Raw genomic sequence first — 25,062 nt, forward strand, 5'->3', positions numbered from 1 at the left:
TGTAAAACGTAAAAAAACTAAATGTATTTAGTATCACTCTAAATGTACTGACCCAGAGAATAAAGATATTATGTTATTTATACCAAAAAATTAACGCCAGAAAATTTTTAACGTATAAAAAGCAGTGGCAGTATTGCTGTTTTTCCCATCTCCCTCCCAGAAAGAGTTAATAAAAGTTAATCAGAAAGTTATGTGTACCCCAAAATGGCGCCATTAAAAACTACAATTTGTCCCGCACACAACAAGTCCTCATAAAGCTATATACTGTAGACGGAAAAATAAAAAAGTTATAGCTCTTGGAACTAGACAATGAAAAAAGAAAGAAAAACGCTTGGTCAGTAAGGCCCAAAACAGGCTGGTCACTAAGGGGTTAAATTGTGGAAGTGCTCATTAGTACAGGACAGGAGGCCCAGGGAGTGATGAGTATGGCACGGCTAGTGCCACTTTGGCATTACTCACCGCCTCGTGGTCCTCTTCGCCTAGCACTGCACCATGTCCTGACAGCATACATCATTCCCATGAGTGGCCGACTAACGTAAAGCTCAGGAGCAGTAAGTGTGACACGTGTATTGTATCATATTTTAAATACACGTGGGCCGTCAAATCAAAAAAAAATTATGTGCGACCCATGTATGTGGCAGAGTTTTGAGATCCTTGATCTATGTCGTGCAGTTAATCAATTATTATTCTTCCCAGATATTCGTGAATAAATTGCCAACTGGATATTAACTGTTGTGGTTGTCAATTTATTCATATGTTTCTAAAAGGAATAACAGAGGAATCCCAAAACACATAAACTATGGGAAAATGCCCCGGAATTCTTATGTTATGGGGAATGCAAGTATTTACTAAAGCAGACATTTCAGGTAACATGATTCATAAGGCTGACCATGTGAACACAGTGAGGTAGATCATGCAGTATGCAGTAAATGGGAATAGAAATGAGTGATGTCTCTGAATTATCCTTATTGCATATAACTTACTGTTTTTGAACCACAGTCACACTCTTCTCCTGGCTCCACATAACCATTGCCACACTCGGTTACTTCAAACAACTGGAAAAAAGAAAAATGTCCATTAATGTAAAACTTACTGGCCCATATTCTAATAGATATCCGGGAGAGTTGTACTGCAGTATCCCAGACCTGGAGGTACTACAAATATACAGTATATGGTTTATATAGTTTTATATTGCCGTATCTACCAGTAGGGAATGGGTGGCAATGGTGGACAAGGTACAGGGCTAAACACCCTGTTCATCCTCTTGGTAGGACTGGGCTGGTTCTGCTTCCAATAGAAGTATAATCAATCATAAGATCATTGAATAACGTTTTCTACCTTGGCTATTGTGATGAGGCTGATATAAAAAGATACGCCAGGATCCTGCTGTATCGCCATTACAGCGGTGCCCTCTTTATCCTCCCTGAGACACAGTGACTGCCCTTGGTTCTTCAGCACTGCAAGTATTGGACCTTGTTTGGTCCTGGGTCTAACTGTTTATTCAAATATTATGCATTCTCCCTATGAATATCCAATGGGGGATCGATATATGCAGATATGCACTGTAGTGTCTCCACTATCTGTATGGGACTGATCTAGGGGCATCAACTGTCTGTACTTATCTTTATTTATTTGTTTGAATGGCACATTGGTAGTAAATATACTTTGAACCGCTCTATAATATAGTACACCTTTGGTTTACTGGCATGCCCTTAAAATTAAAATTATCTTCATGGTATTATAATTTGGTATCTTATCCTCAGGATACGATAGTTGCTAGTTGTCCCTTGATGAGCTTGTGTCTGTCTTAGGCACAGCAAAATGCGTTGGAACGGGATACTTAATCGAGACATACTTATATTTGATTGTACATCTTTTCTCTGAGGATTTAACTGTTTGTTATTTTTGTTTGTCCTTGTTATTTGTCATTTTTACCAACTACAAGGTGTATGACTCGACCCTGCCTGACAGTCGGACATTGTCTCCACATTTGGTGATGGGATCTTTCTGTGTCAAGGACCGAACAGGGCAAGTAGGAGGTTCCTGACACGGAATCGCCCCTACCGGGGGCGTCTATTCCGTCTTTAGGCAGGGCTTAAATAGATATAGGGTGAGAGATAGGAATTTTTCTTTTTTTTATCCTGCCTTTTTAAATCAGCCTTATCACAATAGCTAAGGTAGAAAACGTTGTTCAATGATTTTATGATTGATTATACTTCTATTAAAAGTTAAGTTTTAGTGGTGTCCCCAGTGATCTTTAATTTTCTATCCCACTTTTTCTACTATCTGACGGTTGACTAGTTAGAACTGTTAAATCTCCGGCGGTCTCAGTTAAACGGTACACTCCCGTAATCCATATAAATAGCAACAAAAAGGAGTGCGAAAAAACACCATGTGTGAATGACAAAATATATATTGATATCAGTTGAAAAAGCATAATTCACAGTTCATGCTTGTGAGTGAGCGGTGACAAAAGACAGTAGCACACCACCTCGTTAATATCCCCTGAAACTATGACAATAATCAGCAATACAACAATGACCTCAGCTGATGTAAATGACAAGTTCCAAAGTGGGTAAGGAAGGTCATATCAATATAAAGTGCAAGTGCAGTGACAGGTATGCCATAAAAGTGACCAGTACATAGGGAACATAGCAAAAAAAAAAAACAAGTATATTAGCTATATGGTTCCTGTAACAAAGATGGCGACATACCAATAGAGCAGGGGAAGAAAACCTGGTGATGGCGCTCCTCGACGTGCTTTTCGCGTGTGATCGCTTCCTCAGGAGGAGTGTCAGGTCGGGGAAAGATGACGGGTTTAAAAGAAAGAAGCCTGCCTATGAAAACGGCCGAATTCCGATCACATGATGTTTCACATGTATCTGCGTCATACTGGCGGCACATGACCAATCAGCACCCGCCATGTCATGAAGCTTCCGCCCTTTCCCTGAGGCCGATGGAAGAGAGGGAGGTCGCACATACTTGACTACAGCACTTGGTACCCGATTACTCGACTACAGCACTTGGTACCCGGAGGCGGTGCCACTGCGGCAGCCATCAGCCAAACTCATAGCTAAGGAGTTAATGGAGATGTTTTCTCACGTGGATATGCCTAAGGAGGTTTTGACTGACCAAGGGACCCCGTTTATGTCCAAGGTCATGAGGGAACTCTGTAAGTTGCTCCATATAAAACAGCTACGGACGTCCGTGTATCATCCGCAAACAGATGGCTGGCATGGTAGAGAGGTTTAATAAAAAAAAAATATGCTAAAAAAAGACTGGTCTCTAAGGATGGGAGCGACTGGGACCTTCTTCTGCCCTATCTCATGTTCGCAGTGCAAGAGGTGCCCCAGGCCTTTACTGGATTCTCGCCCTTCAAACTGCTATACGGCAGACACCCTCGCGGTCTGTTGGACGTGGCCAAAGAGGCATGGGAACAACCCACACCGCACAGAAGTGTTGTTGAGTACGTCACCCAGATGCAAGGATGGATGGAAACAGTTTTACCTCTGGTTAGGGAGCATATGGAGGCAGCGCAGCGAGCCCAGAGTAGGATCAGGTCTGGATCTTTAACCCGGGTGATCGGGTATTGGTTCTACAGTAGTACCAACCATAGATGGTAAGTTCCTAGCTTGGTGGCAGGGGCCCTACGAGGTGCTTGAAAAAATGGGAGAGTTAGATTACAAGGTATACCAGCCAGGGAGGCGAAAGTCAGAGCAGGTGTACCATGTGAATCTGATCAAACCCTGGAAAGATAGGGAAACCTGTACGGAAGACAGCCCACGATCAGGGTTCCAAGGGGAAGCAGTTTCGGCCCCTCTGTCTGAAGCAAGGGAAGCAGCTGCCACAGTGAAAATTGCTGACAGCCTCTCCTCTAAAAAGGCTCAGGAAGCCAGGGAGTTCATTAGTCGGAACACGGATGTGTTCTCTGACCTTCCTGGATGCACTTCCATAATTCGCCATGACATTATCACTGAACATCAGCCAAAAGTCCAGTTAAAACCATACCGGGTACCCGAGGCTCGGAAACAAGCCATCGCCGAGGAAGTGCAGCTAATGCGCCAGCTATTATCGAGGAGTCAAAAAGTGAATGGGCCAGTCCAAAAGTCTTAATAACCAAGCCGGACGGGACATAACGGTTCTGTAACGATTTCCGCAAACTGAATGAGGTGTCCAAGTCTGATGCATATCTCATGCCCCGAGTGGATGAGCTTATTGAGAAGTCGGGCCAAGCCCAGTATTTTTCTGTGTTGGACCTCACCAAAGGGTACTGGCAGGTACCCTTAACGGAGGCGGCCAAGGAAAAAACGGCTTTCATCACGCCAGAGGGGCTGTATCAGTACACAGTATTACCCGTTGGTCTACATGGCGCTCCCGCCACGTTTTAAAGGCTAATGGACATTGTACTTCGTCCACATCGTCGGTACGCTTCGGTGTACCTGGACGATATTGTTATCCACAGCACCGACTGGGAAAGTCACAGGCTGTAGTGGACTCCCTTAGGAAGGCTGGCTTAACCGCTAACCCAAAAAAGCGCGCAATAGGGTTAGAAGAGACCAAGTACCTGGGGTATGTAATTGGGTGTGGAATTTTCAAACCTCAGGTGAAATTTTTTTAGCCAATTAGGAATTGGCCCCGACCTGTCACTACTCGGCAAGTAAAGTCATTCCTGGGTATGGTGGGGTAATTTATGAGGTTTGTCCCCAATTTTGCTACAGTCGCTGCGCCATTGACAGGCCTTTTGAAGGGACGCAAGTCAGTAACGGTTCGGTGGAAAAGGCTTTCTCCGCTTTGAAGTCTGCCCTGTGTGGGTCCCCAGTATTGGTGACGCCGGACTTCAAGAGAGAGTTTGTGGTACAGACCGATGCCTCTGAAGTAGGCCTCAGAGCTGTACTCTCTCAGGACATCAATGGGGAGGAACATCCTGTTGTTTTCCTGAGCCGAAAGTTTACCCCAGCCGAGACTAGGTATAGTATAGTGGAGGAGTGCCTGGTCATTAAATGGGCACTCGAGTCGCTCCGCTATTATCTGTTGGGGAGAAAGTTCCGTCTGGTGACCGACCACTTCCCTCTCAAGTGGATGAGCCAGGCCAAAGAGAGGAATGATCGGGTCACCAGGTGGTTCTTGTCATTACAAAACTTTACATTTTCCGTGTAACATAGGGCAGGCAGGTTACTGGGAAACGCAGTAACCTGCGGTACACTGTCTGGCGGGTGTTCACCCTCTCAGGGTTGAACAAAGCGGGGAGGTATGTAGGAAGGCGCAAGGGGCCGTCATTGATGGAAGGTATGTATCACCGAGGTTTCTGGCCTCGGTGAGGTAAGAGCCGGTAGTTTTAAGTGTTAGCGGCAGCTAGTGCTGACTGACACTGTTTGTTGTTAGTATGGCTGTAAAGCCGATCCGGCTCTTACTGGGAGTAGCCAAAGTGCTGGGTGGGTGGCTTCTCCCCACCCTCCAGGCCGGTTCTTTATTGGCCTATATAAAAACCCAGCCAGCAGTCTCAGCTGGGTGTGCATGATCCTCCATCTGACAGGGAAGCTGTGGAGACTCTGTTTTGGGATCTGTGAATTGGTGCCGTGCTAAAGACTTGAAAGCCGCATGCTGGAAAACAGGCACCTAAAGCCTGCTGTGGACGGCTGGGGGAACAACTGCTAACCAGGTGAAGATTTTGTTATATGGACATTGCATGGTGTGAACAAACACCAAGACTGTGAACGGTCATTTTGTGTTTCCTTATGTGTGAATAAACACTGAACTGTTAAAGTTAAAGACTTTGTAATTGCCTGTATACTGCGTCCACTAGCCTGTTTACCAGAGCAATACCCCACAATCCCTATATGAAATTAATGTTATAACATTATCCTGTTAATTATAGCTTACAATACCATTGTTTCTAAAATAAATGCTCTACCAACGTGCAAAACTGATCATGTACTGAATAGGATATAGGTGTTTTCCAGATTCTAGATACTGATGACCTATCCGCATGATGTGTCATCAATATCTGATTGGTGGCAGTCTAACTCCTGGTACCCCGCCAATAACCTGTTGAAAGAGCCTGTTACGTCACATTCATTGGTCAAATGATTTTGTACAACTTAGGCTACATTCACACAAACGTATTTTGTTTCCGTGTCTGTTTTGTTTTTTTTGCAGATAGGATGTGGACCCATATGTTTCAATGGGTCCGCAAAAAATGTGGACAGCACACTGTGTACTGTCCGCATCCGTATGTCCGTAGCTCCACAAAAAAACTAGAACATGTCCTATTCTTGTCTGTTTTGCTGACAAGGATAGGCATTATTACAATGGATCTGCAAAAAAACGGATGCCATACGGAACATCATCCGTTTTTTTTTTTTTTTTTGCTGATTCGCAACTCGCAGACCGCAAAACACATACGGTCGTGTGAATGTAGCCTTGGTCCCAGACAAATGAATGGAAATAAGCTGCAATACCAAGCACAAGCATGATATAAGCTATAGTGCTGTGCTTGGTATACTATGAAGAGGCCTCAACGCTCATCCAAGCAGCACAGCCCCTTCCAACAGTTGATTGGCAAGGGAGTCAGGTGTTGGACCCCACCGATCTGATATCGGTGACCTATTCTGAAGATAGGTCATCAATAGTTAAGTCCTAGCCAACCCCTTTAAGCAATTCTCTATACACATAATGTAATTGTATTCTGTAGAGGAGTTTCTATATATATTATTGATACTCATAGGAAAAGGCTGTGACTTATGAAACTGACTTACAGAAGGTCATTGATCCAGAACACTAGGAATGTTACTTAGTAGGTCAAACAATCTATATTGATTGTCTTTATGTACCTTTGTTGGTCTATTAAAAAGACATAATCCTCCTCCACGGGAGAGAAATTCCTTGAACTCAGCAATGCTGCACTTAGAAAACCTTCGAGAATGATACACACTACAGGGTGAAAGAAAAAGCAGAAAAAGTTTCTGAAAATTAAAATCATTAGACAGTACCTAAACAATCTTCAAAATTCATAACAAACTACACACTTTTTGTTGTTGTTGTTTTTTTTTACCCCTAAAGCATGTGCATACATTCTGATACATCTGTCAATCTTTAAAGTTAAAGAGGTTGTGCCACGAAAAATATTCTACATTTTTCAAACCACCACCTGGATCTGAATACTTTTGTAACTGCATATAATTAAGAATTTAGTATAGCCACTGAGCTATTTAATAAAATCTGTCTGTATAGCACCACTTGCCTGTTTTCTCTACTGCTTACTGAAGTAGACACACATGAATGATCAGTTCCATCCATCAACTGTCACTAGCCTTATCTACTGGTAGGAGCTGTGACAGTTACAGGGAGAGAACTACAGCAGAAAGGAAACACCTCCTGAGCTGTGATAGGGAGAAAGCTGCATCAGAAAGGATATGCCTCCTGAGAAAAGATGCAGTACCCCATAGGACTACTGCAAAGGGTTAACTAATACCAAAACAGTTATTGTATTGATGTGAACTCAATAGCAATGTATTGGCAAACTAAGGCCCCTTGCAGACGATCGTGTCCAGATTAGGTCTGGATGCGTTGCGTCTGCATTCAGGGAAAATCGTGCGAGTAGGTATGCAATTGCAGTCAGTTTTGACTGCAATTGCGTTCCGATGTTCAGTTTTTATCGAGCGAGTGCAATGCATTTTGCACGCGCGTGATAAAAAACTGACTGGTACCCAGACCTGAATCCGAACTTCTTCACTGAAGTTCGGGTTAGGTATTCTGTAGATTTTAATATTTTACGGTTATAAGGGAAAATAATAGCATTCTTAATACAGAATGCTTAGTAAACTGTAGATTGAGGTGTTAAAAAATAAAAAAAATTAACTTACCTGTTCCAATTGATCGCGCAGCCGGCATCCTCTTCTTGCTTCTTCTTTCAGGACCTGCAAAAGGACTTTTGGTGACGAAATCGCGCTCACCACATGATGAGCGCGGTGACGTCAGCGCAGGTCCTGCTGAATGAAAATAGAAATCTTCTCAGAAAGGCATCAGTCAAAAAAAAAATGTCTGTTTTTAACAGATTATTTTTTTCACTGTCGTTTGCATGTAGCCTTAAGGTGGTCCGTATTTGAAATGGATAGGGATGATATCATAGATACTAGTATAATTTGCCTCCCCCTCCCTCCAACTTGGGTTATAGCTGTCTGGCTTTAGGGCCCGGTGTGTGAGCAGATAGACTGATCACTAGCGGGTCTTTTGACAGAGATGCCATTCTCTCAGCCCGTGTTTGACACAGGCACAAGTGCTTCAGTCACATTGTGTGGATGACAGAGCCCGGGCAGTACCGTGATGGGCACTCAGACACGTCATCTTTGGCCTCGCTCAGGATTTGTGGATGTCTGTAGGTGGTCACACCAGCAGAGCTCCAATACCCCTGATTAGGGATGAGCGAATCGACTTCGGATGAAGCATAAAACTTTGTTCTAATACGGTATAGAGCAGGAGCTCTGTACAGTATTAAAATGTATTGGTCCGATGAGCCAAAGTTATTGCTTCGGGAAGTCTCGCGAGACTTCGCGTAATAACTTCATAAATAAATTTTTACTGTGACCGAACCCAAGTTCGGGAAATAGTTTTTTACTGTACAAATTTATTTATGAAGTTATTACATGAAGTCTCGCGAGACTTCGTGAAGCAATAACTTCGGCTCATCGGAGCCAATGCATTCTCATACTGTATGGAGCTACTGCTCCGTACAGTATTAAAACGAAGTTTGATGCGAATCGACTTCGGATGTTTCATCCAAAGTCGATTCGCTCATCCCTACCCCTGATGTTTCCGTGGTAGGTGACAAAACATGTTGGGGGAGCTGAAGCTGCCGAGGTGCCTGCTGTTTTACACAGCGGACACCCAAAGTTATTGTCAATCATTGACTTTTAATCCCGCAGATATCATGCCGTGGTTAATTGCGACTATGTAAATTAAAAAATAAAAAAGAGTTATGGCTCAAGCAAGATGGAGAAAAAGGCAAAAGACAGAAAATCGCTGGGTCAGGAAGTGGTTAAAATCTATATTTGGCATATTCTAGAGGTACCATACCTACCCAGTTTCCTCCATAATGCATCCACCAAAGTTCTCTGTACAGTCACATTCTTCTGAAAGAATATTGATAACGATAAGAATAGTGAATAAATAAGCAACATAAAACATTTATAACTGTATAACATCTGATAATATCTGATAGTAGTATCCAGTGGCGTTGCGAGGGAGGTGCGGCGGGTGTGGGCTGCACCGGGTGACACCAGTGATGGGGTGACACCAGTGACTCTGATGGAGGCGGCGGCAGGGCACAGGGAAATAAGTGCTTCCTTTGTGGAAGCGCTCATCTCCATAGTCATCTGTATATCGCCGTCCTCAGGACAGCAATACAGATGGCTGTGCTGCAGCGGGGCAGGGGAGGGAGAGGCGTGTCCTTTCCCTGTTCCTCTAATAGGCAGCGCACCGCCTGAGCCGTACAGCGCGGGACACAGGCCGGAAGAGGCCTGCATCGCATTGCTGACATGGAGGTAAGTTATTTTTTTTTTATATATGTACAATACTTTAAAGTTTTACTGGCACATGAGGGGGGGGGGCTCTTGTTACTGGCACATGATGGGGGGCTCTTGTTACTGGCACATGATGGGGGGTGCTCTTATTACTGGCACATTATTGGGGGCCCTTCTTACTGGCACATTATTGGTGGGCACTATAGGGGAATCTACTGAGGCCACAAAGAAAGTGTATTTTATATGGGGGGCTCTGTACAGTAGCATTTTAGACTGGGACACATTATGGTGGGTACTATGGGGACCTTAGCTCAACTGGGGGCATTACAAGAGGGTATTTTTTGCACACATTTTCTACCGCACCAGCCCTAGCAACGCCACTCGTAGTATCTATTTCTCATATCATTAGCAAATATCTGCACTTGTCTGCTTTGGGTGACAAGATTTAACACATGGTCCAACAAAGGTTCTTACATACCAGAGATAATGTTAATAGATTTAAAAAAATACATTATAAAAAAATACATTTTAGTGAATCTTTACTCCTGTTTTCATATTACAATCAAAGAATAACAATTATGTAATAAGTAATGACCAGAAAACTACTAACTACTATTAAAATAAATAGATGAAAGGAAAGGATTTTTTCCGTTTTATTTGTTTTGAGATCAAATTAATCTATTCATAGCAGAGATGAGTGAATCGATTTGTAAGAACTGAATTGTTTTCAAAACAGAGTTCTTCAGCAGCGAGGGGCTGGCTCTTGCTGCTCAAGATGATCCCCCTTCCCCTTGATTGACAGGACAGGACATCTCTGGGTATCCAGAAGTGCAGCGGTGCACGCATAGTCGGCATCCGTGCTGCTTCGGCAGAAGCTGCAGACTCTACATTTGTAAGGCTACTTGGAGAAAAGGCGAAGGTGTGAGATTCCCAGGACCAGGTGAGATGTCAGTTACTGTCAGTTAAGGAGAAGCCTCTTGAGCAGCCCCTCACTGCTTAAGATGTCCGATTTGATTTATTGATATTTGCGAATTAATTAACTCATCTCTAATTCGTAAGTCCTCATATTGACACTTACTTGGCTTCATTTTTCTGGAGGCTGGTTCCCACTGTATACCAAGATTCTGAGCTAAACTTTGAGCCAGCTGCTGGGCCATTGCCATCAAAAACCCGTACTGTGACATAAACATAGCGTAATTATTACTTGTTATATGTGTAATGTGTAAACGTAAGCCTCATCATAGATATTAGATAGATAGACAGACAGAATGATTGATTGATAGACAGCTAGACAGACAGACACATAAGGTCCCTTTACTTGGGACAACAGAGCAACAGATTGTTGGATAATCACTTGCTAGTTAGCGACGGAGATTGCTGCATTTACAAGCAGTGATCTGCTCCACAGTATGGGGGGGAATCATCGCTAATCCCATCGCTCGTCTTCATAATGACTCGTTTACTGGCAGCAGATTGTGTTTACACAGCACAATCTGCTGTCAGTAAACAATAATTTTTGTGTGTGCACAAACAATTCAATTACCAAATGAACGAGCGTTTCTCTAGTTCCTTCCAGCCCTCTCTAGAGAGGGAGGAGTTTAGTGTTAGGAAAGTCAGTCTAGCCTTCCCCTCCCTGTGGACAGGTTGTGCAGAGTCTGGTCTACCCCTTCCTAGGGGAAGGCTGTGTGTCGGCCAGCAGAGCACTCCCGGCTCTGCTGGGCCCGCAGGCCCTGCCTGTGATTTCTAAATGGTCGCATGTCCCCTCCTGGGCTTGCATTCCCTAAATCCAAGCTAAGTAAGCTTGAGTAAAACACCAAAACTAATTTCCATATAAATGTATTAAACCCATATATAACCAAATTATCAACACCCAAAGCAATATATGGATCCTCACTATGTCACATGAAATGATATACCAACACAAAGTATAATCAATCAATACATAATTTTAATATAATCACTTTAATTCACATGATTAGCAAAACACAATATTAAAAATGAAAATTAAAAACTATAGGGCTGGTGGTGCATGATTGGTGGGCTATTGAATAAAGTGCAAGTGCAAACATGCGGTCATCAATAAAACTAAAAACCATAACCAGTGACGGTCAGCTGAAAAGTTGATAGACTGCACTAAGTAGAAGATGAATATAAACATGTGCAAATCAAGAAATATATCTGGCACCGTTGCTGTGGCACACTAAAAAGTGTAAAATTATCAATATCAGATCATCTTGTACAAAGTCAACAAGTAGAAACCCTTAAAGGTGAATGTGCATCACTAAAGGTTAATAAGACTTTCTGAAAAGCCAAACAGTGCTATACAATAATACTGACCGCATGATAGTCCACAACAAAATACACTCTCCACCAGTACACTCCCCGACGCGCATTTCGCGTGCTGCTTTTTCAAGTCAAGGGACTTTTAGCCTGGCTGCCTCTCGCCATGCGCTGCTGTGCCGCCACCGGAACTCAACCCCTATTATAGTCAATGGGGATGGAGCGGCAGTCCAGGGGCACACATGAACTAGCGGCAGGATGGATCCGACAGGCTGTTCACCCGCCGGAATGTGAAAGCACCCTTAGTAGAATATTAAATGGAAAGGGAACCTGACCACATTGTATGGCTGAGACTGCTGGCACTGTGACTGGTGGCTGGTGGCACTAACTGATGGCTGAGACGGCTGGCACTGACTGGTGGTGCTGAGACTGCTGGCACTGTGACTGGTGGCTGTGGCTGGTGGCACTGAGTGATGGCTGAGATGGCTGGCATTGACTGCTGGCACTGACTGGTGGCTGAGACTGCTGGCACTGTGACTGGTGGCTGAGACTGCTGGCACTGACTGGTGGCTGTAGCTAAGACTGCTGGCTGCAGCTGGTGGCTAAGAATGCTTGCACTGACTGATGGCTGTGGCTCTGAATGGTGCGTGTGGCTGGTGGCACTGACTGCTGGCTGGGGCTCATACTGCTGCCTGCAGCTGGTGGCTGAGACTGCTGGCACTGACTGGTGGCTGTGGCTGAGACTGCTGGCTGTGGCTTGTGGCTGAGACTGCTACCACTGAGTGCTGGCTGTGGCTGAGATTGCTGCCACTGACGGGTGGCTGTGGCTGAGACTGTTGGCTGTGGCTTGTGGCTAAGACTGATGGCACTGAGTCCTGGCTGTGGCTGAGACTGCTGACTGCAGCTGAGACTGCTGACACTAACTGGTAGCTGAGACTGCTGGCACTGACTGGTAGCTGTAGCTGGTGGCACTGACTGATGGCTGAGATGGCTGGCACTGACTGCTGGCCAAGACTGCTGGCACTGGGACTGGTGGATGTGGCTGGTCGCACTGACTGATGGCTGAGACAGCTGTGGTTTAAATAATTGTTTTTCTAAGGGCCAATTGCAGCAGCATCATGTAACTATATTATACAATATTTTATATTTTATAAAAATAAAATATTTATATGCTTTTTTTTATATTTTGTGGGGGACAGACCTTTTTTATTGTATTAAACTTTATTGATCTTAATTTTCTTTTTTGTCCAACTAGGGGATTTGAAGCTGCAATAATTCGACAAGTAGCAGCCTTATTGTCTGTCAGTGTGACATAGGCTTTCGCTTATGGAAAACACGGGGGTCAGGTTGCAAGGTTGGGAGTAAACTGACAGAGAGAGCATCTGCTGTCAAACTGCTTAGATCTCAAGGTCACTACTGATATCAGCATCAGGTAAAAGAGGTGAGACCAGACACAACTCTGATCCCGGCTGTTGCATTGTGACGTCCTTTGTAAATTGGAGATGCACTTGCTGCTTATGGCATGGACACAGCTCCTGTGCATGAGCCATCTATTGGACATGATCTTATATCCTACTGCAGTTAGAATAAGGATTTAATAGTACATATATTTGCAGAAAAGGGATAAATGTACGGTACATTCCTGGTACTGTACAGACATCTTAAAACATAACTTTTAATTTGTCGATATTTAGAATATTATGACACTAATACTTAAAACAATGCTGGTATTACACTGCTTTCTTGGAAGAATGTCTGGTATAGCAGGCAGCTCTAGTATCAGCGGGTGACTCGGCCTAGGTTCTATCCCTACATAGACTAGTCGTGGTGAGTGGGGAGAACCCTAACAGGCTGTATTCCGGGCATCCGCCCTTAAAAGGACGACCCACAGCCGCTGGAACCTCGGATCTATTGCTGCAAATCCCTGACTATATATTCTTCCTCTGAACTGTCCGACGCGTTTCACCACTAGGACTAGTCTATGTAGGGATAGAACCTAGGCCGAGTAACCCGCTGATACTTTGTCTTGAAAACGTCCCCCTACAAAAATAAGCTGCCTGAGCGAACAGACTAGAGCTGCCTGCTATACCAGATATTCTTCCAAGAAAGCAGTGTAATACCAGCATTGTTTTAAGTATTAGTGTCATAATATTCTAAATATCGACAAATTAAAAGTTATGTTTTAAAATAACTGCAATAAGGTACACTCAGCACAATATTTATATTTAAAGACACCTCTGAGTTAATATACACTGGGCCACGACTACCGACTTCCTGACCGTGAGTACTCTTTATTATTACTGTACAGACATCAACACAAATATGACAGGAGCTTAAAAAAGAAGGGATAGAGGGAAGGATCACCCATTAAAATGTTTAACTGCTTAGCCCGATACATTCCACATAGTTTCAAAAATATATGTGAAATGCATTACAACGAGAGATGAGCAAATCAACTCTAAACTAAATGGATTCAAGCTGAATTTTCCACAAATTCAGGTCAAATCTAAATCGGAATGTTTGGCGATTCAATTTAGGTGAATCTCTCAAAATGACATAAGCCATTTTTTGGATCAGAAGACTGGAAAGATGAAGAAAGAGGATCACATGACCCCTGGCAGTGTGCACAGTATACAGTATACACACCAGCAGACATTTGCATTTTTAAGACTATTTTTTCTTAAGAAAATAAAAAATTCTACAGGGCTGTTTGTAACCTGCAGTAACCATGCGTTTGCCCATAGCCACATATACACTTTTGAATCAGGTTGAATTTATTATTCACACTCAAATCTAATCACCCCATCAATTTGATTTGGCCAAATGAAATCCAAATTTCAAGGATTTTATCACTAATTACAACCCTGGAAATATCAGGAAAATGGTACGTAATATGAAATGACATTACTTTATGTAACATATAATATTACCTCATTCACTCCCACGCCTCTAGAGGTGGAACAGATTCCTCCAAAGAAACTCATACTGCTTCGTTTATAATGGAAAGTTCTATTCCTTAAAAGTAATTCAAAAATACACATTTTAAGTGATCTAAGCTAGAACAACCTTTAAAAGAATACTATCTGAAGCTCCACTTTAGGAACCATTTTAAAGATTATATTGCGGGACTTCACAAATAGGATTTCCATAATAGTCTGCTATCAGGAGCACTCATCTTAAGGGCACTTTCAGGCAACCCAGTTAAATTAAGGCTTCTTTCACACTAGCGTTAGGCTTGTCCGGCAGGCTGTTCCAGCACACGTGTGCTGCCCGAAGCCCGGCCCCATTCACTATAATCGGGAAGTGTTATTACTGATCTAGCAGGCTGTTCCCCTGCTGGACAAGCCTAACTCTAATGTGAAAGAAGACTAAACTGTGTTCAAATGGACCACACACAGATGCGGTTTGTGTGCTTTCTGTTTTTATCGCAGACTCACTCACTTGAGTGAATGAGTCTTGTGGGAAAATTGGAGCTAGATGGTGCTTACTGAGATTTTCTCAGCATGAACCGACGGTCCGTGCATTCAGTAATACTCTTGAAAAGAACCTGCACATGAAATTCAATTGTTTGCCCGCCTGCTTCCTTTAGACTATGGCCCCATGTTGAAACGCGTGATTTTCCCCTGCAAAGACTATGTGAAAGAATTTGGCTCCATGGCAATTGAACTGTATTCGTGTAGTCTGAGTGCCATTCACCTAATAATTGAATGCACTCAGACCTGGGCTATCTGGGAATATGTTAAATGTCTATGTTTTATGCAATAGCTGCACAGTTAAATATTCTTATCTCTTTTATTGTCTTTTGCTACCATGTGGCTAATGGAGTTTTGCCTCTGCCCTTGAAGATAAATTGGATTACTTCCCAATTGTCTCCAGGACAGAAGACATTGTGTAAACTGTGTATTCTCCTTCCAGTGATAATTACATTAACCCATTGTGTAAGGTAATTGTATCACAGGCAGAGGGGAGGATTTTGTGTGGGAGTGTCTGAGTGTATTGTACGGGGTTACTGGTTGTTTCACAAAACCCTGTGGGTGGTGCTAATGTGTAAGAATGTGTATATAAGAACAATAAACACACAGCTCTAGCTGTCCAATGCTTTACCCTCAATACAGAGCTTGGTCTCATTCTTGGGGGGATTCACTGTATGCTGTTAGAGACTGATTGCTAGGAGTGTAAGCCGCTTGGGTGCGTTTCCTATTCGTCTGCTAGCAGCTATTCGTGAGGTTCCGTTCGGAGTTTGGAGCATTCCCTTGTATGCCGTTCGGGAGTTTGGTGTTCTGTAAGTAGCTGTGCCTGTAGCTCTGGAAGGGGAAGATCGCCTAAACGGTTTTAACCCCTTTTATGCCCGGGGTGCCGTAACACCCATAAATGGTGGTAAACAGTCAATTCATTAATAGGTAATTTTCCTATATCACAAATCATATATAATATCACATATAAAACATATCTGTCCAAAAACCGCATATGCGTTATCTATGCCTTTTCCATATATCGATATATGGACTAACGCATGGAAAACGCATGGATAACGCATATGCGGTTTTTGGACAGATATGTTTTACGTGTGATATTATATATGATTTGTGATATAGGAATTATTTTAAGAAGTGTTTTGAATTAGTCATATAGTTTTATATGAATTTTATATATACTTTATAATAGGGTGATGTGTATTGATCATGCCCAACAAAGAGAGCGAATAATATAAATAATATAGTTGGAAAGATGGAGTTATGGCCGTGGATACACCACATGCAGTCTGTGAAGTGTTTGGGCCAGAATCTGGATCTAGAATCCATATCTTGAGGACTGTTGACTATCTGTCACGACCTTGTGTTAAGGTCGTGACTTCATTTAGTTGCCTGCGGCAACGTTTAATGGTGTTTTCCCTGCTTTGGTGTGCACGGGGTTAAACTTGTTGGAGTGTGGTGGGTGTGACCTCAGGACTCCTTATATGTTGGTGTGGTGGAGAATGAGGTCAGTTTGAGTTTGCTTGTTGTCAGTCTGTGTTGGAGCTCTGCTCCCTGGCTGAATGTGTCATGCTGTGTGAGCCACCCTTAGTTGTCATTGTTATTATTTGTGTCTGTTTCCTGTATCCTTCCTCTTTGGTTTTGTTGTAAGTCTAGTGTGGTGTGCCATGTCTGGTATTTGTGGTGTTGTTACCAGCATGGCTGCTTGACGTGTCACTTTTGGTGTGTGTATGTTGCACTGGAGGGGTTTAAGCAATATGCAAGACTGTGTGCTTCCCAGCCTGGAACCTCCATGCTTCTTGTAGCCGCAGGGAGGTCCGGGTTGTCATTGGTGCCGTCCTTCCATCTCGGCTGTGGCAGGTAAGAGTTAATAGCATTTGTGGTGTTGCTGTGCTATTTACCTGCTGTACTGTTTATAGTCTTGCACCCTGCCAGCTACTGGGCCTCTGGAGACGCCTGTCATCCGTGTCCTGGATGAACAGGTGTTCTCTGCCCTGTCACCAGCTGTAGGGCAATGCAGGGATACTTAGACTTCTAGGCACGTGGGTATGAGTCCCCTTACCTTTGAAGAGGGCTCATACAGCTAGGAGACTAGGGCCTGTTGAGGGAAGTTTTAGGAGGTGACCAGCTCCCTTTTCCCTGCATTGCAGCCCGGTAGTGGGTATTTACCCTATAAAAGAAATGCCACTTCACTTACTGTCTAACCACTGAGGAAGGGTCATGTTGTAGCCCCGAAACGCGTTTGGTCGAGGACAGTTAAGAACCTATACTCCACTTGTGTGGCTTTAATATAGGGGCATCTTGTGGGAATCCGGAGATTGAGGATTTCGGAACACTGACTGTGTTTATTATTGCAGCGGAGCGGCGAGACTCTAGGACCTAGAAGACACACTCTGCTTCCTGCCTCCGTCACGTGGGACGCCACGAGGAGACGGCTGGATCACGTGGGTTGCTGTGTAGGTCCTGGCAGGCAAAGAGGAGGACATACTCCTGAGACGACACAAGACCAAGCGTGAACAACTATGGCAGAGAGTGGTAAAGTACAAACACTCACCCTGAGGTTTTATTTGTTGCATGCAGCTAGATGACTGTATATATATTGATATTGATGTGATGAGCGCGTGGTCCGACACAGTATTAACTGATTATCAGAGATTGTGGACACAGTTTGAAAACTAAAGGAGGAGGATTTCAATTGAGAAAGATTAGAGTGGAGTAATACACAGTACATTAAAGTGGAACAGTGCAGGATTATAACCAGAATATCCACATAGATCTGGATGAACACCGTACCTATTAACGAATTGACTGTCTACCACCATATATGGACATGAACATTTAATAAAATACCTGAGATAGGAGTATAGCTGCTTGCGCTTGCGGTTTTGATTGTATTATATATTTATGTATGCTGATTAAAGGGTTTTAATATTTAATTTTTATAGTGGTCCATATAGTCTTGATATTTATTTAATGCCCCTCTAACTTTTATATATTTAAGAATAGACATTTGTAGCATAGTGTGGGATCTGTGGAAGAGGAAATTGTGGCGGTATCCGTGTTTTGTGGATCCATGATTCGCAGACCGCAAAACAGATATGGTTGTGTGCATAAGGCCTTATACTGAGATCTGCTGCTTACGCCACACAAACTGGAAAGATCTGTTAGGTCAGGGATGCTCAACCTGTGGCCCTCCAGCTGTTGTAAAACTACAACTCCCACCATGCCCTGCTGTAGGCTGATAGCTGTAGGCTGTCCAGGAATGATGGGAGTTGTAGTTTTGCAACAGCTGGAGGGCCACAAGTTGAGCATGCCTGTGTTAGTAGAATACTAGCCGCCATGGCACAGCCGCCTGTTTTAGAGTATGGCTACAAGGTAACAGGTGTTACACAAAAGTGAGACATAGAAATGCACGAAAATATGTGTGATTTGTCTGCAACTTGCTGTTGTACGACTATTTTAGAACTGTGATTTGGCAGTGAAAACTCAGCCAAGTTGCAAGTGAGTTGCATGTCCCAGTGGAATCATGTTTTGTGACACCATTGACAGACACTACGTGAAATGATGTCTGACTTTCTTGTAGCGCATCACATGCTATGTAGCTGAACCCTTAGGCCCCTTGCAGACTAGCGTGTCCGGATGCGTTGCGTCTGCTTTCAGGGAAAATCGTGTAAGTAGGTACGTAATTTCAGTCAGTTTTGACTGCTATTGCATTACGATGTTCAGTTTTTATTGCGCGGGTGCATTGCGTTTTGCACCGCGTGATAAAAAACTGACTGTTGTACCCAGACCGAAACTTCCTCACTGAAGTTCGGGTTTGGGTTAGGTGTTCTGTATATTTTATTATTTTCCCTTATAACATAGTTATAAGGGAAAATAATAGCATTCTTAATTCAGAATGCTTACCAAAATGTGGCTTTAGGCGTTAAAAAAAAAAGATATAATTAACTCACCTCATCCTGTTGTTCACGCAGCCGGCATCATCTTCTTTCTTCTTCTTTCAGGACCTGCCAAAGTACCTTTTATGACAGTGCGGTGTGAGTGTGGTGACGTCAGCGCAGGTCCTGCTGAATGAAGATTGAAATCTTCTATCTTCATTCAGCAGGACCTGCGCTGATGTCACTGTGCTCACCATGTGGTGAGCGCGATTACATCATCAAAGGTCCTTTGGTAGGTCCTGAAAGAACAAGAAAGAAGATGATTCCGGCTGTGCGAACAACAGGATAGGGTGAGTTAATTTATATATATTTTTTTAATCCCTAAAGCCACATTTTAGTAAGCATTCTGTATTAAAAATGCTATTATTTTCCCTTATAACCATGTTAAAAGGGAAAATAATACAGTAAATTGACTTTTATCAATTTATTTACATAATCTCCTAGCAACCATGCGTGAAAATCGCATCGCATCCGCACTTGCTTGCGGATGCTTGCGATTTTCACGCAGACCCATTCATTTCTATGGGGCCTGCGTTGCGTCAAAAACGCAGAATATGGAAAATGCTGCGATTTTCACGCAACGCACAAGTGATGGGTGAAAATCACTGCTCATCTGAACAGCCCCATTGAAGTGAAGGGGTCCGGATTCAGTGCGGGTGCAATGCGTTCACCTCACGCATTGCACCCGCATGGAATTCTCGCCCGTGTGAAAGGGGCCTTAGAGTGGCTTCACGCGTGCCAGAAAAGCAACCAGAAAATACAGTGGATATAAAAAGTCCACGCACCCCTGTTAAAATGTCAGGTTTCTGTGCTGTAAAAAAAATGAGACCAAGATAAATCATTTCTGAACTTATTACACCTTTAATGTGACCTATAAACTGTACCACTCAATTGAAAAACAAACTGAAATCTTTTAGGTAGAGGGAAGAAAACAACAAAAAACTAAAATAATGTGGTTGCATAAGTCTGCACACCTCTTATAACTGGGGATGTAGCTGTGTTTAGAATTAAGCAATCACATTCAAAATCATGTAGTCAGCATACACCTGCCATCATTTAAAGTGCCTCTGATTAACCCCAGATAAAGTTCAGCTGCTCTAGTTGGTCTTTCCTGAAAGTTTCTTAGTCTCATTCCACAGCAAAAGCCATGCTCCACCGAGAGCTTCCAAAACATCAGAGGGATCTCATTGTTAAAAGGTATCAGTCAGGAGAAGGGTACAAAATTTCCAAGGCATTAGATATACCATGGAACAGTTTAGACTGTCATCATCAAGTGGAGAAAATATGGCACAACAGTGACATTACCAAGAACTGGACGTCCCTCCAAAATTGATGAAAAGACGAGAAGAAAACTGGTCTGGGAGGCTACCAAGAGGCCTACAGCAACATTAAATGAGCTGCATGAATATCTGGCAAGTACTGGCTGTGTGGTACATGTGACAACAATCTCCCGTATTCTTCATATGACTGGGCTATGGGGTAGAGTGGCAAGACGAAAGCCTTTTCATACGAAGAAAAACATCCAAGCCAGGCTACATTTTGCAAAAACACATCTGAAGTCTCTGAAAGCATGTGGGAAAAGGTATTATGGTCTGATGAAACCAAGGTTGAACTTTTTGGCCATAATTCCAAAAGATATGTTTGGCGCAAAAACAACACTGCACATCACCAAAAGAACACCATTCCCACAATAAAGCATGGTGGTGGCAGCATCATGCTTTGGGGCTGTTTTTCTTCAGCTGGAACTGGGGCCTTAGTTAAGCTAGAGGGAATTATGAACAGTTCCAAATACCAGTCAATATTGGCACAAAACCTTCAGGCTTCTGCTAGAAAGCTGAACATGAAGAGGAACTTCACCTTTCAGCATGACAACGACCCAAAGCATACATCCGAATCAACAAAGGAGTGGCTTCACCAGAAGAAGATTAAAGTTTTGGAATGGCCCAGCCAGAGCCCAGACCTGAATCCGATTGAAAATCTCTGGGGTGATCTGAAGAGGGCTGTGCACAGGAGATGCCCTCGCATTCTGACAGATTTGGAGTGTTTTTGCAAAGAAGAGTGGGCAAATCTTGCCAAGTCAAAATGTGCCATGCTGATAGACTCATACCCAAAAAGACTGAGTGCTGTAATAAAATCAAAAGGTGCTTCAACAAAGTATTAGTTTAATGGTGTGCACACTTATGCAACCATAATATTTTATTTTTTTATATTTTTTCTTCCCTCCACCTAAAAGATTTCAGTTTGTTTTTCAATTGAGTTGTATAGTTTATAGGTCACATTAAAGGTGGAAAAAGTTCTGAAATGATTTATCTTTGTCTTTTTTTTTTTACATCACAGAAAAGTGACAATTTAACAGGGGCGTGTAGACTTTTTATATCCACTGTATGTTACATAAAGACTTGTTTCAATCCCTGCCCTGTGTTCCAATACAGAATAATATTCTGCAATGCAATCCGCACTGAAATTCACAACAAAATCTGCACCCGGGCGCTGCGCGGATGTTTGCAGTCCCCAATGCACGAAACAGCTGCACAATGGCATGAGGCCTTATGCTGAGCATCTACAGGAAATGTTAAAGCCCTGCAGCCCCGCATGCTACTGCAAAACTATCTAGGACTATCACTTTTATAGATTTCTCTGATTAAAGAGATAATTCAATACATACGTCAAGAGGTGTACAGCATCAGCATGCTGTTTGATGTTATTCTGTCGATATCTGGAGAAGTCATGTAACATCTTCACTGGATCAGGACCAATTGTGATACGGTCCTTGTCTGTCCATGTTTCCACAGCGACTAAAACTACACGAGTGTTCAGCTGTTCTTTGTATATCTGTAAGTGTGAAGAAAAACTATTCAGGAGCAGAAGACATTCAAAATTCTACATCAAGGGAGGTGAATACACAATTCAGAGCGGTTGTCTTAAAAGCAGGTGATCGTTGTTTTTCAATTTGTGGGTACACACACAGGTTTTTAGTGAACATGTTCTTTCTTTGTTCTGTTGTTTTTTGAACCTGTTGATTTTTGGTATGTTTTTTGCAGTAAAAACATCAGCTACAGGTGTTAGCTGAAGGTCTATGGGAAATATGAAATGCAGGACACACAAGAATTTTTGCTACTGGTCTTTTTGCTAAATACAGTAGGTGGCTTTTTGGGATGTCTGGTATTTTCTGAAATACACAGCATGCTGAGTTTAAACATATTTTCTGGCGTTTTGACATTGCCTTCTCCATAGGGAAAAAAACTGCATGAAAAACACATGGTCCACAGAGTCGTTTAGAAAAACTGGTACTGAAAAGCACCATAAAGCCAAGCAGTTTCAATGGCTTTTTTTAGTGAGAAAATGACAAACTTTGGGGGTCATTTATTATACTTAAATACGCCTATATTAGGCATCAGGAGCAGATGGTGGTGCAATGGTTAATTGTGCTGCAATCTGCGACTTCTCCCGACTCACGCCAAGTCTAAAAAAGTGGGCATCGCATGGACGGGCCAGCAAGCCTGTCTCTTTCATCATTTTCTATGCCTGTTTTAGGCGCAGAAAATGGTCTAAATGTAAGCTAGGAAGCGGTGCTAGATGCGCCGAAATTATGTAGAGGCCAGAACCTCTTCAGAACTTCGGAGATCCACTGCCAGTGCAGGGCTTTATTAATACCGGCGTCTAAAACGCAGATCTTAATAAATGACTCCCTTTGTATTAAAAGAGCTCTAAAACTGCGTGCATTTTTTTCTCTCTTGTCACATGAAGTTTTTATGGCTTTTTTATGTGGATTTTTTTTCTTCACATATGTGTGAAATGCATTCTTTCAACCTTTCATTCATACAGAGAAGGGAAAAATGCCACTACTACAACATGCAACAACTGTAAAAACACTATGGACACAAAAAAAATCACTGTACTTGGAAAAACAGCAATATCAAATAGATAAACCCAACTAAACCACACATGTAGCATAGAAAAATAAGCTTTATTACAAATAATCATATCAAGACAGAATATCACAAAGATACATCATAAAATCAGCGGGTGAGAACTGTAGAGCCAACATCTCCCCCCACACAGATACTGTAAGCATGTATTACATGTGCAAATCACATATAAAGGTCGTCCTCTCCCCCCCCCCCACGGATACCAGGGTCAGTATGCTTTGTGTCTGTGTTTGGTAACATTTGCCTATAATAATACCACTTTGATTGCCATCAGAGATATTCATTGGGATATTCCCAAGTTGTAGCCACATTGTTTGGACCATATTGTGTTAGGGACCCTTACATGTAATTTGGTAATTTGTGGGATGAGTATTAGACTTATATAATATTCTATTACTGACCTGTCACAGATGATTGTACTGTATGTGCAGCGTCCCACTAGTGTACGTGGGCACTGCAAAAGCTTGTTATGTCATATGTTGTATCATGCTGTATTTCATTCTTGTGTAGAATCCCTGTTACCAGGCTGTTAGGTGCATTACACACATTCCACCACTAGATGGGGATAGCACCACAGTATATATATATATATATATATACCACAGTTCAGGCCTAGTTAGTTAGTTGGTGAGATGTAGGGAGTTGGAGTTAGAGTGTGGAAGCAGGAGGAGATGGAGTGAGGGGCAAGGGGGAAGGAGAGGACCCCCTCCTCTCAGCTCTCTCTTGGGCTCCACGGCCCAGAGGAGCCAATTCATGGTCTCAGTGTCAAGCCAGGAAAATAGGCAGAGGTGAAGTCTTATTCTACCGTCTACTCTTCCGGAGCGCCAAGTGGATTTTACTAAGTTTATTGTGGGAAGACAAAGGAAGGACAATAGCCATTATTCTAGGCTTTAGGCGCCTTTGTGATAAGGTGAAGGTTTATTAGCTTCCGGCAGCCTCATCGTTACTTCAAGGACAGGTGGGCCATCTGTTGCATCACTTGTGTGTAGAAAACAAGGACTTAGGCTACTTTCACACTAGCGGCACGGACCTCCGGCAGGCTGTTCTGTCGGGTGAACAGCCTGCCGGATCCGTCCTGTCGCTAGTGACCGTGTGCCCCCGGACTGCCACTCCGTCCCCATTGACTATAATGGGGGCGGGGGCGGAGTTCCAGCGAGGCACGGCGAGAGGCTCCTGGAATAAATGTCGGACATGTCGTAGTTTTATTCCAGCAGCCTCTCGCCGTTCGCTGCCGTGCCTCCACCCTCTGCCTTCACCCGACGGAACAGCCTGCCGAAGGTCCGTGCCATTAGTGTGAAAATATCCTTAAACTACCTTTACTGAGACTGAAGCAAGGCAAAGGGCTGAATACCAGTGAGTACATAACTTCCTACGGTAGCCTGAGAGATAGCCACGTATACAGCCTGCTACTGAGATTTATCACATTCCTCCTACATGTTCACAAAAGACTGTTCATTAACTGGATGAGAAACGGTTGTCAAGATCCTGGTTACAGTAAACCTTGCCTCGTTCTTCTATCTGCATACTACCACCACTCTCATCATTTTGCACCATCAAGGTGCTGGCGTCACGACATTACCTAAGTCAGAGGCCCAGCCGCACAAGCACCCAGAAAATCCAATCACCATCAAGGGCACCTTGATCACCACCTGGCCGGTGTCCCCTGTAAAAGAGTGTGCCCCGGAGAATCCAGTGCTGTTCTCTCCTTCACTGCACTGCTGGCCCAGGGAGGCATCTGCCAACCGTGAGTACCCGATGAACTGTTGCACCCATCGGCCCACCGTGAACCTCACATGTTCTAATACCATTAGCACTTTAACATGCGTTACCTTGTTGGTGTGCATATATAATTACTTTTATTTATATGCGAATTGCACATACATATGCTGACAGTAGCTGTGTGGGGGAAGATGTTGGCTCTACA

General features: G+C 43.2%; 1 protein-coding gene across 1 annotated transcript in view; it reads right to left on the reverse strand.

Annotated features, from left to right (window-relative positions):
- ADAM23 (ADAM metallopeptidase domain 23) overlaps positions 1 to 25,062 on the reverse strand; it is a 475,404-nt gene that overhangs the window by 126,135 nt on the left and 324,207 nt on the right. The window contains 6 exon segments of the mRNA XM_040441050.1: positions 984 to 1,055; positions 6,831 to 6,930; positions 9,077 to 9,125; positions 10,597 to 10,693; positions 14,729 to 14,813; positions 21,875 to 22,041. Of these exon segments, the coding sequence (XP_040296984.1) occupies positions 984 to 1,055; positions 6,831 to 6,930; positions 9,077 to 9,125; positions 10,597 to 10,693; positions 14,729 to 14,813; positions 21,875 to 22,041 (570 nt within the window).

The sequence above is a fragment of the Bufo bufo genome, chromosome 7, assembly GCF_905171765.1.
Source record: "Bufo bufo chromosome 7, aBufBuf1.1, whole genome shotgun sequence".
In the NCBI taxonomy this organism is placed as follows: Eukaryota; Metazoa; Chordata; class Amphibia; order Anura; family Bufonidae; genus Bufo; species Bufo bufo.